General features: G+C 36.7%; 1 protein-coding gene across 1 annotated transcript in view; it reads right to left on the bottom strand.

The window, feature by feature from the left end:
• The window catches only part of CCDC152 (coiled-coil domain containing 152), a 55327-nt gene that overhangs the window by 3525 nt on the left and 34373 nt on the right, over positions 1-17429 (bottom strand). The window contains exons 6-7 of the mRNA XM_033179469.1: positions 11331-11433; positions 684-811 (exon numbers count right to left, since the gene is read on the bottom strand). Coding sequence (XP_033035360.1) covers positions 684-811; positions 11331-11433 — 231 coding nt within the window. The remainder of the gene's footprint in view (positions 1-683; positions 812-11330; positions 11434-17429) is intronic.

Here is a 17429-nt window from a genome sequence, read left to right as displayed (position 1 = left end):
TGTGAAGCGTTACAAACATTCTTCCCATGCTGGAATGGTAGAAATTATGAAACCTGCATAGAATTTACCATAAAATGCAGATAATCCTTGAGTTTTCTGTCAGGGAAATGTGAGTGCTAAAAATGCAATAGCAAAAATAAAGTTTCACTGTATTGGTTTAATAGCCAATTAGATACACTGAAGATAGAATTAGTAAGCTGGAGAATAGGTTAGAAGAAAATATCTACCCTGAGACAGGGAAAAACAAGAAAATGACATATACAGAAAAGAGCATATGAGATACAGGAACTGGTAGTAAAGTCTATGAAAGGCTGTTGTCTCTCACCTAGTGTTGGGCCTAAAGTTGCTGCAGTCAGAAAGGCCTGCAGTTAAAAAGAAAAGTTGGATGTCAAGTAGGAAATACTGAGAAGAAAAGTTCTCAGAGGAAGCAATATCCTCTCTAAAAACCAGGACCTCTTGAACAACTCAAGGGTCCACTTTCAGGTCAAGCACTGAAAGGCAATGCAGATGACAATTGTATGGTATGTGATTACTGCAATCATTTGATTGAGAATAAGCATGTGTGAAGCCCTCTCACAGAATTGCTTCTAATCCTAAAATGTATCTCACTGTGATGAAAAACAATCAAAATACAGTTTAGACTAAGGGATATGTCCTCAAGTTTAGCAGACTCAAACACTTACCTCTAGTTGTAGCTTGAGTATTTCATTTTGCTTTTCTTTTTCTTGACTTCTTAGCTTTGCATTTAACTCTGAAATTTCCATCTCCTTTTTCTCTATTAGTTCTTTGTGCTTTTCTTCATTTAATTCAACTGGATAAAATGAAATAAATAAAATTCATTCATTAAAAGTTTCAAAAATATTATAAGCTTGTATTTCTTTAGTGCTTAAAATCATTCCTAAGAAAGTAAATTTTATTAATGAAACATATTTTAGAAATGGTTTACGTATAGAATAGCTTTTCTATATTTTTACAAGACCCTGAATAATGTTTGAGACACATAGGTCACTGGCCAAATATTTTTGAATGAATAAGGTAATTTAAACTATTAAACATTAAAGTACTAGAAAATAAATGGAAGATACAGTGGTTGAAGAGGGACACAAAGCCTGAGTTTCTAGGTATGAAGGGCTCAAACTACTGGATGACCAGAGCTACATGAAGTCCCTGCTATACTATTCCACATGATCAGGCCATTCTCATGTTCACATCATGTCTTTACACTTTATCAAATTTCTTCTTCTCCCAACTTTCTTATTCCTGTTAATGACAGCATGACATCTAGGATGAGAGGCTCAAGAAAATCTTTGATTTTTAACGAGAAAGGAGACAGTCTACAAGCCCCACAAATGAAGGGCTTCCTAGCTTTCTGATATATTTAGATAATAAATTTGTAGATCCTACTCTGTATGATTTAACACCTTTGAAATGGGTTGAAATTTGCTTCTTCATTTATGACATGGTCAACTTTCTTAAATGTTCCATGCATACTTGAAAATAATACATATTCTGCACTTATTGGGTGTATTATTTATGTCAATTAGTATCAGCTGTTTATTTTGTTGTTTAAATTTTCTATATCATTACTAATTTTGCATATTTATATGTACTTTTCTACCACTAAAAGGTGAATTAAAGTCTCTCATTATGATTGTGGATTTGTCTGTCATCTACTAGTTCTGCAAATTTTATTTGGTGCATACACATTTAGAATTGTTGTTTTATTTCCATGGTAGATCGAACACTTTACATCATAAAATATTCACCTTCATCTCTAGTATTGCTTCTTGCTTTAAAGCATACTTTGTCCAATATTAGTATAGCTATGCCAGCTTCATGTTGGCTACTATTTGCATGATATATTCTTTTCCATCTTTTATTTTAGGTATATTGAAAGCAGCATAGTAGAAGATTTTAATATTTATTCAATCTGGCAATCTTTGTCTTTTAATTGGAAATTCATTCAGGTTTAATTTAATGCACTTAGTAATATATTTGGGTTTAAATCAACTAGCTTATTATTTGTTGGCTTTTACATTTTGTGTTCATTTCTCTCTCTTTTCTTATCTTCTTTTGGACAGAATAACTATTTTTACTTCCCTTTTTTCCTCCTCTATTAGAATGATAATCATTAGCTTGATAAATAATCTTTTATTCTTTCTTTAGTGGTTACCTTAGAGTTTATAACATGCATACTTGACTTATTAGAATTTAATAAAATTAGTAGTTTTATCACTTTATGGACATGATACAAACCTTAAAAACATTTTAACTCCATTTATTCCCCCTTTTATCTTTGGTGCTTTTGTACTATGTTAACTTAGCTAAAGTAGAACTATGTTTCCCAGAATTCCCTTGTCTATATGTTCTAAGGTAGAGTTAGCCGTAAGAGAAATGTCCACAAGATTTGGAAGATGGAAGTATAGCAAGAACTAATTTGCTCTGATGTTTAGTATAGGATGCTGGGCAGTGTTTCAGTTCACACATGGTGCTGCTGGCCTTCTGGCTCACCAAATCAGCAGCGATTATTTTTTGAAGGCCACTGTAGGGCCCCAGGGAACGCTGCAATTTATACAAGTTGTCACTTATCAATGGATCATCTCAGTGATAAGGAAAAACATTTGGTTCCACAACTTCTGAAGCTCCCACCAGATTTCTTTGTTTAGCTGCTAGAAGTCTCAGGCCACGTGTCCTTGAAGCTCAATGGTGTAGGGCACCATCTTTTCCTGCAGGTCGTCATGTCATTAAGGTTGAAGGAGGTACAAGAAAGATGCAAATTCCAGTTCGTTCTCAGTATTTCCACTTGACATCCAACTTTTCTTTTTACCTGCAGGCCTTTCTGACTGCAACTTTAGGCCCAACACTAGATGAGAGACAACAGCCTTTCATAGACTTTACTACTGGTTCCTATGTCTCACATGCTCTTTTCTGTATATGTCGTTTTCTTGCTTCTCTCTGTCTCAGAGTAGATATTTTCTTCTAACCTGTTCTCCAGCTTACTAATTCTATCTCCAGTGTATCTAATTGGCTATTAAACCAATACAGTGAAACTTTATATTTACCTACTGTGTTTTCAGCACTTACATTTCCATCTATTTCTCTAGTATAATTTTCAGTTCTCCATAAAAGTTCCCCAAGTCCAGTTGAGCTTGGTGGCTGACACCTGTAATCCCAGCACTTTGGGAGGCCAAGGCAGGTGGATCACCTGAGGTCAGGAGTTCAAGACCAGCCTGGCCAACATGGTGAAATCCTGTCTCTACTAAAAATACAAAAATTAGCCGGGCATGGTGACATGTGCCTGTGGCTCCAGCTACTCGGGAGGCTGATGCAGAAGAATTGCTTGAACCTGGGAGGTGGAGGTTGCAATGAGCTGAGATGGCAACACTGCACTCCAGCCGGGTGACAGAGTGAGATTGTGTCTCAAAAAAAAAAAAAAAAAAATTCCCCAAGTTCTTTACTTCTTTGATTACATTAATCAGAGTCATTGTAAATTATATATCTGATAATGCCATTATCTGGATCATAAATGAATTTATTTCCTTTTAAAAATGTTTATAATTGAGCTTGCTTAGGTTTTTGTATTTTTAAAGTCAAATTTACTGCAGCATAATTCATATATAGCAAAATCTCTCTATATAGAGGTGTACAGTTTGATGAGTGTCAAGAACCATATACAAGAATCTAACCATCAACACAATCAGGTAAAATTTTTCTGTCACTTCAAAAGGAGCCCTTGTGAACCTTTATAATCTATCCTTTTGCTCAAATACTGGCAAACATTGATCTGATTTTTGTCACCATAATTTTCTCTTTTTCAAGAATGTTGTATAAACAGAATTATGCAGTATGTGGAATTTTGTGTCTGGCTTCTTTGATTTAGCATATTGCTTCTAAAGTGATCATATTGTTGAATGTATCAGTAGTTTGTTCCTTTTTATTGCTGAGTAATTTCCATTACATGGATGTACCATGATTTGTTTATTTATGTTAATGGATTTGCTCGATTCCAGGTTTGGGCCATGATGAATAAGGTTGCTGTAAACATTCACAAGCAGGTCTTTGTGTACACATATGCTTTCATTTCTCTTGGGTAAATACCCAGGAGTGCGAATGCTGGGTCAGATGGTGTGTTATGTGGCAGCCATGACAATGAGCCTCTCAGATCTCAGGAATCCTAACTGATCACTTGCCCCAGCTCCTGCACTCTAAAATCCATTCCTACATTTAAGCTGAGGCCATGCTTCTATGGTTGCAACTAGTCAATGACAAGGTATGGAAGGAATATTACTGGGGGCCAATTCTTGAGAGATGTGGGATTCATTCACAGGTGAATTTGGATCAATGACTCTCCAGGGGCGTTACCTAACTTAGGACCGCACTGTAGCCTAAGACTTTTAAAAACCTAATCTTTCTTTCTCTCTTTCCTTCACAGAAGTTAGAGCTGCATTATGGATTGGCAGCTTACCTGGTTTTCTCTAATTCTCTCCCCATTTCTTCTCATAAGCATTCCTCCCAAAATAAATCTCTTGAATGTCTAATACCATCTTGATGTTTCCTTCTTTAAGGACCTGAACTAGCACAAGGAAACAGGTATAATGGGATTCTAAGATTGGCTCACTTATCACTTTCTGGGCAATGAAGAAGCCATCCTTAGTGGTATGTGGAGTACTGGTAGTTCCTAGTATACAATGGTGTTACAATTACTACAGATTTCACCAGAAGTAATCTGGAAAGATGTCCTGGTGGTGGGGAATGCCTTGCAAGGCATTAATTATCATTAAGGCATTTGAAATATGGATGAAAATAATGCCCACAAAGGCATTAGAGTTACCTGGTTACTGCTAAATTAAACTGACATTCTATTAAAGGATAATGAGAAATTGAGGGCTGTTAGCAAAAGGTTACAGAATTAAAGAATAAATGTGAGAGTGAGAGATCTCTTTGGTAGCTTACAAACATGCTCTTACCTCTGGTAATGGAACATCAAACACAGCTAAGCAACAGAAAAATCTAATAGATTTGAAGAACTCCAGAGATGTTTAAATGCTTAGTCAAAGCAGGTCTACTATGATAACATTTGGACCCTGGTTGGAAAGACCTAAGATCCTGAAAAACAGAATAGAAACACGTGGATGGATGCCTCTGAGGATGCTAGCTCTAAAGATTTCTCTAAGCACTTGGAGTATGAAGAGGTGGCCCACTCTTTCCTAGTAAAAGCTAGCAATTCCCCTGTGGTGGAGGATGCAGAGGCTCCTCTCGGAAGCTGCCTCAATCTCCTCTTTTGGCTGCTAGGCCAATAACTAGGGTCAAGACACACCATAACTTGGCTGGGAGATAAGGGAGAAAAGTGATTATATCTAAAAGTATCAGCAAGAATTATTTAGGTTGTATTGGGAAGAGCTATGTGAGTACCCCGAGAACAGATTTTGAGGCTGCTGGATCAAAGAATATAGAAAGTAAGACTAGGTAAGCAAGAATTCATTGACTCAACATTACTCTTTAGGGAAAACAGACATAGCATCCTAGCAAGGGCCTCAGGAGATGGGGCAAATGCTCTGCTAGAGTGGCCTTAAACCTCTAAAGAAAGCAATGATCAAAGCTGAGTGAAGTGAAAATATCTGAGTTGCCTGACAGATAGTAAAGAAAGAAATAAGGAGGCTGTAGAAAGTTGGCATGCTAGTATGAATATATTACATGAGGTAAGACAACCTACAAAGGATTATGTTCTTCAGGAGGGTCCAGAAGACACATTATTAGCCGAGGCCACCAGAAATGTGCTGGTGAGGGGTAAAAAAGTATCACAAAAAATTCAGTGGTCAGTCTCCTTTGCAAGCCAGTGTTGACAGTAAAATAGGTTGCCATAGAGCTAGGTTCATTAATATCCATGGGGATGGGATGCCTCTCCACCACGAAGTAATAAAAGCCAGATGACAGAGCTTAACTGCCAAAAGGCAGGAGGCCACAATTACCAAATTACCAGGAAGGCTGGAGAGTAGCCAAAAAGACTTGATGTGCAGATAATTGTAGAGATAGTTAATAGATGGACAGCCAATTCTGCTTAACAGGTACTACAATTTAAAAAAATCAAAAATGGAAGAACACAAGGCTTAGGGTACATGCCTTAATTAAAAAATTATCATCTTTTTCTCGGTTTCCAGACCTGACCCAGTTTTGGGATCTGGAACCCATTGGCTAAGTATATGGTCAGGTCACCAGGAAGAATACTTAAATACTTCTAGGTATCCCTTTAGGAAGAGAGGCCAACAAGAACTACAGAAGAGTTGCTACATGAACTCATGTAGAGAAGTAACTCTGTGTAGTACAGTAGGTGGAGTGTTGCAGCCATGAAAATGCACCTTTCAGATCTCCAATTTCAGAGAGCATAACTGGCTCACTGTTTTCATGACCATGTTTATGCTGAGGTCATACTTCTCAAGAGCTACTCCTACTCAATGACTGAGCTTGATAGGGCTACGAAGGCAAGCTTATTCCTGAAAGTTGCAGAACTCATTTAATGGGCAAATTGGGATCAACTTTGTTGAAACTTTTTTAGAAATATATCACAGTCTAACACTTTCCCTACCCAAGATTCCTTCCTTTCTTCTCTTCTTCATGGAGGTTAAACCTGTATTACAGACTGACAGCTTACCTAGTCTCTCCTGGTTCCCTTCCCATTTACTCTCACAATTTTTTTTCCCAATAAACTTCTCAAATGTCTAATCCTGTCTTGGCATCTGTTTCACAGAGGACCCAAAGTAACTCATTGCATTTTTTAAAAACTGCCAAGTGCTAAAGGAATTCATCATCACCAGACCAGACCTACAAGAAATGCTCAAAGGAGTTTTAAACATGGAAACAAAAGGACAATACTTGCTACCATAAAAGCACACATAAGTACAAAGTTCACAGATCCTATAAAGCAATTAGACAACTGAGACTATAAAGCTCACTAACAACAGTCTAATGGGAACAAAACCTCACATATAAATATTAATCATAAACAGCCTAAATATTCCACTTAAAATACACAGATTGGCAAATTGGGGGTTAATAAAACAAGACTAAACCATCTACTGACTTCAAGAGACCCATCCTATGTGTAATAGCACCATAGGTTCAAAGTAAAGGGGTGACAAAAGATCTACCATGCAAATAGAAAATGAAAAAGAACAGGGGTTGATATTCTTATATCAATTAAAACACTTTAAACCAACAACAGTGAAAAAAGACAAAGAAGGGTATTATATAATGATAAAGGCTTCAATTCAGCAAGATGTAATTATGTAACTACTATTATATAACGATAAAGGCTTCAATTCAACAAGAAGATTTAACAAGCAGATTTAACTGTGCCCAACACTGGAGCACCTAGATTTATAAAAAGAATATTACTAAACCTAAGAAAATAGATAGACAGCTATACAATAGTAGTGGAGTTATCAATGCCCCATTGACAGATAAGGAATTCAAAATATGGATTGCAAGGAAACTCAAAGAGATCCAAGAGTAAGTTGAAAACCAACACAGAGAAACCAGGAAAACGATTCAGGGTATGAAAGAGGAGGTAGCTACATTTTAAAAAGCAAAACAAAACAAAAACTTCTGGAATTAAAAAATTCACTAAAGGAATTTTAAAATACAGTTGAGAGTTTTAGCAACAGACTAGACCAAGCAGAAGGAATAATTTAAAAGCCTGGAGACTAGTCTACTGGACCATGGAGGCTGAAAAATAATAAACTCTGGACTTAAATTGGACTTTTGACCAAATGAACCTAATAGACATCTACAGAACACTCCACTCAACAACTGCAGAATATACATTTTTTCTCATCTGTGCGTACAACATTCTCTAAAATTGACCATATGCTTGATCATAAGACAAGTCTCAATAATTTTTTAATAAAATTATATCAAATGTATCTATGGATCATAATGGAATAAAATTAGAAATCCATACCAAAAGGAACTTGCAAAACCACACAAATATATGGAAACCAAAAACCTTGCTCCTGGTTGACTCTTGGGTAAAAGACAATAACAAAAAAACGGAATTAAAAACTTATTTTGAAACAAAAGAAAATGCAGTCATAACATATCAAAACCTCTAGGATACAGAAAAAGCAGTATTAGGAGGAAAGTTTATAGCACTAAATGCCTACCTGAAGAAGATAGATGTAACGTTAACAACCTAATGTTGTTAGGTTTGACATGTTGTTTCTAAATGAACTAGAAAAACAAGACCAAACCAAACTCAAAGGTAGCAGAAGAAAAGAAATAACAAAGATCTGAGCAGAACTAAATGAAAATGAGACAAAAACAAAACTCCAAAAAACCATACAAAGGATCAATGAGACAAAAACTGGGTTTTTTTTTGAAAGGACAAACAAAAGTGATAGATCACTTGCTAGATTAACCGAAGAAAACAGAGAGAAACAGAAGTTTCCAGATAAGTACAATCAGAAATGATAAAGTTGACATTACAACTAATACCACAGAAAGACAAAAGATCTTCACACTACTATGAACATTTCTATGTGCACAAACTAGAAAATCTAAAGCAAATGAAAAAATTCCTGGAAACATACAACCTCCAGAGATTGAACCAGGAAGAAACTGAAATTCTGAACGGGCCATTAATGTGCTATAAAACTGAATAAATAATAAAAAATATACCAACAACTACAAGAACAAAATCCCAGGACCAGAGTATTTACAGGCCAACCAAATTCTACCAGATGTACAAAGAAGAGTTGGTACCAATATTACTAAAACTATTCCAAAAAACTGGGGAGGAGGGAGGCCTCTCTAACTCATGCTATGAAACCAGTATCATGCTGATACCAAAATCTGACAAGGACCCCCCAATAAAAAATAAAACAACAGGCCAATATCCCTGATAAAAATAGATTCAGAAACCCCCAACAAAACACTAGCAAACAGAAAATCCAGTAACACATCAAAAGGATAATTCATCAGGATCAAATGGCCTTATTTCAGGGGTACGAGGATGCCTCAATATACACAAGTCAATAAATGTGATTTGTTACACAAACAGAATTAAAAACAAAAACTATATGATCGTTTCAGTATATGCAGAAAAAGCATTTGGTAAAATCCAACACCCTTTATAATAAAAACCCTAAAAAATAGGCACTGAGGGAACATACCTCAAAATAACAAGAGCCATACATGACAAACCCACAGCCAACATCATACTGAATGGGGAAAAGTTGAAAGCATGTCCCCTAAGAACTGGAACAAAACAAAGATATCCATTGTCACCACCCCTATTCAACATAGTACTGAAAGTCTGTAGTTAGAGCAATCAGGGAAAAGAAATAAATAGTAGCCATCCAAATTGGAAAAGGGGAAGTCCAATTATATCTGTTTGCTGATTAAATGATTCTACATCTAGAAAACCCTAAAGATTCATCTAAAAGATTCTACACCTAGAAAACCCTAAATATTCCTCCTAGACCTAACAAATGACTTCAGTAAAGTTTCAGGATACAAAATGAATGCATCAAAATCAGTGGCATTCTCATAAACCAACAACACTCAAACTGAGAACCAAATCAAGAACTCAATCCCATTAAGAATTACCATACACACACAAAATTATCTGGAAATACATTTAATAAAGAAGGTGAAAAACCTCTACAAGGAGAACAAAACACTTTGATAATATAAATCATAGATGACACAAACAAATGAAAAAGCATTCCATGCTCATGGATAGGAAGAATCATTATCATCAAAATGACTATACTACCCAAAGCAATCTACATACTCAATTCCTATCAAATTAACAATGTAGTTTTCACATAATTCGAAAAAGCAGTTTTAAAATTTATATGGAACCAAAACAGAGCCTGAATAGCCAAAGTAATTCTAAGCAAAAAGAACAAAGCTGGAGGCATCACATTACCCTACTTCAAACTATTCTACAAGGCTATAATAGCCAAAACAGCATGGTACTCGTACAAAAATGGAAACGTAGATCTGTAAAACAGAATAAAGAACCCAGAAATAAAGCCACACACCTGCAACAAACTAATGTTCAAAAATTCTACAAAAATAAACAATGGGGAAAAGATTCCCTATTTATTAAAACAAATGGTGCTGGGAAAACTGGTTAGCCATATGAAAAAGAATTAAACTGGACCTCCATCCCTTACCATAAGCAAAAATTAACTCAAGATTGATTAAAGACTTAAGTGTAAGACCTTAAACTATTAAAATCCTAAAAGAAAACATAAGAAAAACTCTTCTGGACATTGGTCTAGGCAAATAATTTATCAAAACCAAAAATAGACAAATCAGATTTCAAGAGTTTCTGTAGAGCAAAAGAAACAACAGCATAAACAAACAACCTACAGAATAGGAGAAAATAACTGCAAGCCATGTATCCACCAAAGGACTAATATCCAGAATCTACAAAGAAGTTAAACAAATCAACAAGACAAAAACAACCCCATTACAAAGTGGGCAAAGGACTTGAACAGACACTTCTCAAAAGAAGACATACAGCTGACAAGCATATGAAAAAATGTTCAACATTACTAATTATCAGATAAATGCAAGTTAAAACCACAATGAGATACCTTCTCAAACCAGTCAAAATGACTATTACTAAAAAGTCAAAAAAATAACAGATGTTGTCAGAGATGTGGAGTAAAGGGAACAACAATGCACTGTTAATGGGAATGTAAATTAGTTTCGCCCCTATGGAAAACATTACAAAGATTTCTCAATTAACTAAAAATAGAATTACTGTTCAACCCAGTAATCCTACTATTGGGTATCTATCCAAAGGAAAATAAATTGTTTTATCAAAAAGATACTTGTACTTGCATGTTTATCACAGTTCTATTTGCAATAGCAAAGTCATGGAATTAACCTAAGTGCACATCAATGATGGACTGGATAAAGAAAATGTGGTATATATACACCATGAAATACTATGCAGTCATAACAAAGAATAAAACTGAATTATTTGCCAACATGGTTGGAGCTGGAGGGCATCATTCTAAGTGAAATAACTCAGAAACAGAAAGTCAAATACTGCATGTACTCACTTATAAGTGGGAGCGAAACAATGGATACTCATGGACATAAAGATAGAAACCACAGACACTGGGAACTCCAAAAGAAGGGAGGGTGGGAGGGGTGAGGGTTGAAAAATGACCTACCATGAGTTATGTTCACTATATAATTGATGAGTTCACTAGAAGCCCAAACACCAGCATTACACAATATACTCATGCAACAAACCTGCACATTATATCCCTTGAATCTATAACACAAAAGCAAGTTTATTTTAAACTTACCTTTTTTCTGCATGTCCTGATAAAGTTTGCTTATTTCTGTCTTATATCCCTCCTCTTTGATTTTCATTTCACTTACAAGTTTGGCAATATTATTCTTATATTCCTAAGGATTAAAATATATATTAATTTTTAAAATGTAAATATGTGCATATAACTTTTGATTCCTAGAAAGGTGAAATTCTCGATTCATATTACTTTTTAAATACTTTAAAAATTCTCCACTTATATTACTTTTAAAAAAGGTACTATAAATGTAATATAAGTGAACAATTTCACCTTTCTAATAATTAAAAGATATCATATCTACAAGGAAAAATATTGTTCATTGTTTGAATAATCAGCTTTGAGATAGGCCCATTTTATTTTATTTTTTATAGGTATAAAGTGTTTATTTTTCAATTTAAATTTACATTTTTGGCTGGGCGCAGTGGCTCACACCTGTAATCCCAGCACTTCGGGAGGCTGAGGCAGGCGGATCACGAGGTCAGGAGATTGAGACCATCCTGGCTAACACGGTGAAACCCCGTCTCTAATAAAAATCCAAAAAATATTAGCCAGGCATGGTGGTGGGCACCTGTAGTCCCTGCTACTTGGGAGGCTGAGGCAGGAGAATGGCGTGAACCTGGGAGGCCCTGGAGTTTGCAGTGAGCCAAGATGGCACCACTGCACTCCAGCCTGGGCGACAGAGCGAGACTCCGTCTCAAAAAAAAATTAAAATTTTAATTTGAAAATTAAAAATTATATTTATGATGTACAACATGATTTTTTTTTGTTACAAACCCAAGAATACTTTATTATGATTATTACTGTACATACTCTTGGGCCTTGTAAAGAAGCTAAGAGATGAAAGGTGAGCAACTATGTATTTATGGTGTTTGTCACATTAACCTTTTAATTTACCATTTCTGATTCCTATTTGTTTTTTTTTTTTTCCCATCAATTCATCATGTATATCATGTATACTCCCCAATGCAATCCCTCCCTCCTCCCCCCTCCCCATGATAGGCCCCAGTGTGTGATGTTCCCCTTCCCGAGTCCAAGTGATCTCATTGTTCAGTTCCCACCTATGAGTGAGAACACGCAGTGTTTGGTTTTCTCTTCTTGTGATAGTCTGCTAAGAATGATGGTTTCCAGCTGCATCCATGTCCCTACAAAGGACGCAAACTCATCCTTTTTTATGGCTGCATAGTATTCCATGGTGTATATGTGCCACATTTTCTTAATCCAGTCTGTCACAGATGGACATTTGGGTTGATTCCAAGTCTTTGCTATTGTGAATAGTGCTGCAATAAACATATGTGTGCATGTGTCTTTGTAGTAGAATAATTTATAATCCTTTGGGTATATACCCAGTAGTGGGATGGCGGGGTCATATGGTACATCTAGTTCTAGATCCTTAAGGAATTGCCATACTGTTTTCCATAATGGTTGAACTAGTTTACAATCCCACCAACAGTGTAAAAGTGTTCCTATTTCTCCACATCCTCTTCAACACCTGTTGTTTCCTGACTTTTTAATGATTGCCATTCTAACTGGTGTGAGATGGTATCTCATTGTGGTTTTGATTTGCATTTCTCTGATGGCGAGTGATGATGAGCATTTTTTCATGTGTCTGTTGGCTGTATGCATGTCTTCTTTTGAGAAATGTCTGTTCATATCCTTTCCCCACTTTTTGATGGGGTTGTTTTTTTTTTATTTTGTATATTTGTTTGAGTTCTTTGTAGATTCTGGATATTAGCCCTTTGTCAGATGAGTAGATTGCAAAAATTTTCTCCCATTCTGTAGGTTGCCTGTTCACTCTGATGGTAGTTTCTTTTGCTGTGCAAAAGCTCTTTAGTTTAATTAGATCCCATTTGTCAATTTTGGCTTTTGCTGCCGTTGCTTTTGGTGTTTTAGACATGAAGTCCTTGCCCATGCCTATGTCCTGAATGGTACTACCTAGGTTTTCTTCTAGGGTTTTGATGGTATTAGGTCTAACATTTAAGTCTCTAATCCATCTTGAATTAATCTTCGTATAAGGGGTAAGGAAAGGATCCAGTTTCAGCTTTCTACTTATGGCTAGCCAATTTTCCCAGCACCATTTATTGAATAGGGAATCCTTTCCCCATTTCTTGTTTCTCTCAGGTTTGTCAAAGATCAGATGGCTGTAGATGTGTGGTATTATTTCTGAGGACTCTGTTCTGTTCCATTGGTCTATATCTCTGTTTTGGTACCAGTACCATGCTGTTTTGGTTACTGTAGCCTTGTAGTATAGTTTGAAGTCAGGTAGTGTGACGCCTCCAGCTTTGTCCTTTTGACTTAGGATTGTCTTGGCAATGCGGGCTCTTTTTTGGTTCCATATGAACTTTAAAGCCGTTTTTTCCAATTCTGTGAAGAAAGTCATTGGTAGCTTGATGGGGATGGCATTGAATCTATAAATAACCTTGGGCAGTATGGCCATTTTCACGATATTGATTCTTCCTATCCATGAGCATGGTATGTTCTTCCATTTGTTTGTGTCCTCTTTGATTTCACTGAGCAGTGGTTTGTAGTTCTCCTTGAAGAGGTCCTTTACATCCCTTGTAAGCTGGATTCCTAGGTATTTTATTCTCTTTGAAGCAATTGTGAATGGAAGTTCATTCCTGATTTGGCTCTCTGCTTGTCTGTTACTGGTGTATAAGAATGCTTGTGATTTTTGCACATTAATTTTGTATCCTGAGACTTTGCTGAAGTTCCTTATCAGCTTAAGGAGATTTTGGGCTGAGATGATGGGGTTTTCTAAATATACAATCATGTCATCTGCAAACAGGGACAATTTGACTTCTTCTTTTCCTAACTGGATACGCTTGATTTCTTTCCCTTGCCTGATTGCCCTAGCCAGAACTTCCAAAACTATGTTGAATAGGAGTGGTGAGAGAGGGCATCCCTGTCTTGTGCCAGTTTTCAAAGGGAATTTTTCCAGTTTTTGCCCATTCAGTATGATATTAGCTGTGGGTTTGTGATAAATAGCTCTTATTATTTTGAGGTACGTTCCATCAATACTGAATTTATTGAGCGTTTTTAGCATGAAGGGCTGTTGAATTTTGTCAAAAGCCTTTTCTGCATCTATTGAGATAATCATGTGGTTCTTGTCTTTGGTTCTGTTTATATGCTGGATTATGTTTATTGATTTGCGAATGTTGAACGAGCCTTGCATCCCAGGGATGAAGCCCACTTGATCATGGTGGATAAGCTTTTTGATGTGCTGCTGAATCTGGTTTGCCAGTATTTTATTGAGAATTTTTGCATCGATGTTCATCAGGGATATTGGTCTAAAATTCTCTTTTTTTGTTGTGTCTCTGCCAGGCTTTGGTATCAGGATGATGTTGGCCTCCTAAAATGAGTTAGGGAGGATTCCCTCTTTTTCTATTGATTGGAATAGTTTCAGAAGGAATGGTACCAGCTCCTCCTTGTACCTCTGGTAGAATTCAGCTGTGAATCCATCTGGTCCTGGACTTTTTTTGGTGGGTAGGCTATTAATTGTTGCCTCAATTTCAGAGCCTGCTATTGGTCTATTCAGGATTCAACTTCTTCTTGGTTTAGTCTTGGGAGAGTGTAAGTGTCCAGGAAATTATCCATTTCTTCTAGATTTTCTAGTTGATTTGCGTAGAGGCATTATAGTATTCTCTGATGGTTGTTTGTATTTCTGTGGGGTCGGTGGTGATATCCCCTTTATCATTTTTTATTGCATCTATTTGATTCCTCTCTCTTTTCTTCTTTATTAGTCTTGCTAGCGGTCTGTCAATTTTGTTGATCGTTTCAAAAAACCAACTCCTGGATTCATTGATTTTTTGAAGGTTTTTTGTGTCTCTATCTCCTTCAGTTCTGCTCTGATCTTAGTTATTTCTTGCCTTCTGCTAGCTTTTGAATGTGTTTGCTCTTGCCTCTCTAGTTCTTTTAATTGTGATGTTAGAGTGTCCATTTTAGATCTTTCCTGCTTTCTCTTGTGGGCATTTGTGCTATAAATTTCCCTCTACACACTGCTTTAAATGTGTCCCAGAGATTCTGGTATGTTGTATCTTTGTTCTCATTGGTTTCAAAGAACATCTTTATTTCTGCTTTCATTTCGTTATGTACCCAGTAGTCATTCAGGAGCAGGTTGTTTAGTTTCCATGTAGTTGAGCGGTTTGGATTGAGTTTCTTAGTCCTGAGTTCTAGTTTGATTGCACTGTGGTCTGAGAGACAGTTTGTTATAATTTCTGTTCTTGTACATTTGCTGAGGAGTGCTTTACTTCCAATTATGTGGTCAATTTTGGAATAAGTGTGATGTGGTGCTGAGAAGAATGTATATTCTGTTGATTTGGGGTGGAGAGTTCTATAGATGTCTATTAGGTCCACTTGGTGCAGAGATGAGTTCAATTCCTGGATATCCTTGTTAACTTTCTGTCTCGTTGATCTGTCTAATGTTGACAGTGGAGTGTTGAAGTCTCCCATTATTATTGTATGGGAGTCTAAGTCTCTTTGTAAGTCTCTAAGGACTTGCTTTATGAATCTGGGTGTTCCTGTATTGGGTGCATAGATATTTCGGATAGTTAGCTCTTCCTGTAGAATTGATCCCTTTACCATTATGTAATGGCCTTCTTTGTCTCTTTTGATCTTTGATGGTTTAAAGTCTGTTTTATCAGAGACTAGGATTGCAACCCCTGCTTTTTTTTGTTCTCCATTTGCTTGGTAGATCTTCCTCCATCCCTTTATTTTGAGCCTATGTATGTCTCTGCATGTGAGATGGGTCTCCTGAATACAGCAGACTGATGGGTCTTGACTCTTTATCCAGTTTGCCAGTCTGTGTCTTTTAATTGGACCATTTAGTCCATTAACATTTAAGGTTAATATTGTTATGTGTGAACTTGATCCTGTCATTATGATATTAACTGTTTATTTTGCTCGTTAGTTGATGCAGTTTCTTCCGAGCCTCGATGGTCTTTACATTTTGGCATGTTTTTGCAATGGTTGGTACCGGTTGTTCCTTTCCATGTTTAGGGCTTCCTTCAGTGTCTCTTGTAAGGCAGGCCTGGTGGTGACAAAATCTCTAAGCATTTGCTTATCTGTAAAGGATTTTATTTCTCCTTCACTGATAAAACTTAGTTTGGCTGGATATGAAAATCTGGGTTTAAAATTCTTTTCTTTAAGAACGTTGAATATTGGCCCCCACTCTCTTCTGGCTTGTAGAGTTTCTGCCGAGAGATCTACTGTTAGTCTGATGGGCTTCCCTTTGTGTGTAACCCGACCTTTCTCTCTGGCTGCCCTTAAGATTTTTTCCTTCATTTCAACTTTGGTGAATCTGGCAATTATGTGTCTTGGAGTTGCTCTTCTGGAGGAGTATCTTTGTGGCGTTCTCTGTATTTCCTGAATTTGAATGTTGGCCTGCCCTACTAGGTTGGGGACCTTCTCCTGGATGATATCCTGAAGAGTGTTTTCCAACTTGGTTCCATTTTCCCCCTCACTTTCAGGCACCCCAATCAGACGTAGATTTGGTCTTTTTACATAATCCCATACTTCTTGCAGGCTTTGTTCATTTCTTTTTCTTCTTTTTTCTTTTGGTTCTCTTCTCGCTTCATTTCATTCATTTGATCCTCAATCGCTGGTACTCTTTCTTCCAGTTGATCGAGTCGGTTACTGAAGCTTGTGCATTTGTCACGTATTTCTCGTGTCATGGTTTTCATCTCTGTCATTTCGTTTATGATCTTCTCTGCATTAATGAGTCTAGCTGTCAATTCTTCCACTTTTTTTTCAAGATTTTTAGTTTCTTTGCGCTGGGTACGTAATTCCTCCTTTAGCTCTGAGAAGTTTGATGGACTGAAGCCTTCTTCTCTCATCTCGTCAAAGTCATTCTCTGACCCGCTTTGATCCGTTGCTGGCGATGGGCTGCGCTCCTTTGCAGGGGGAGATGCGCTCTTATTTTTTGAATTTCCAGCTTTTCTGCCCTGCTTCTTCCCCATCTTTGTGGTTTTATCTGTCTCTGGTCTTTGATGATGGTGACGTACTGATGGGGTTTTGGTATAGGTGTCCTTCCTGTTTGATAGTTTTCCATCTGACAGTCAGAAGGACTGTCTGTTGGTCTATTGGAGATTGCTTGAGGTC

This window comes from Trachypithecus francoisi, unplaced genomic scaffold, assembly GCF_009764315.1.
Source record: "Trachypithecus francoisi isolate TF-2019V2 unplaced genomic scaffold, Tfra_2.0 Lachesis_group2, whole genome shotgun sequence".
Taxonomy (NCBI): Eukaryota; Metazoa; Chordata; class Mammalia; order Primates; family Cercopithecidae; genus Trachypithecus; species Trachypithecus francoisi.
Note: the sequence above shows the minus strand (reverse complement) of the source record. Positions and strands in the feature narration are given on the sequence as shown.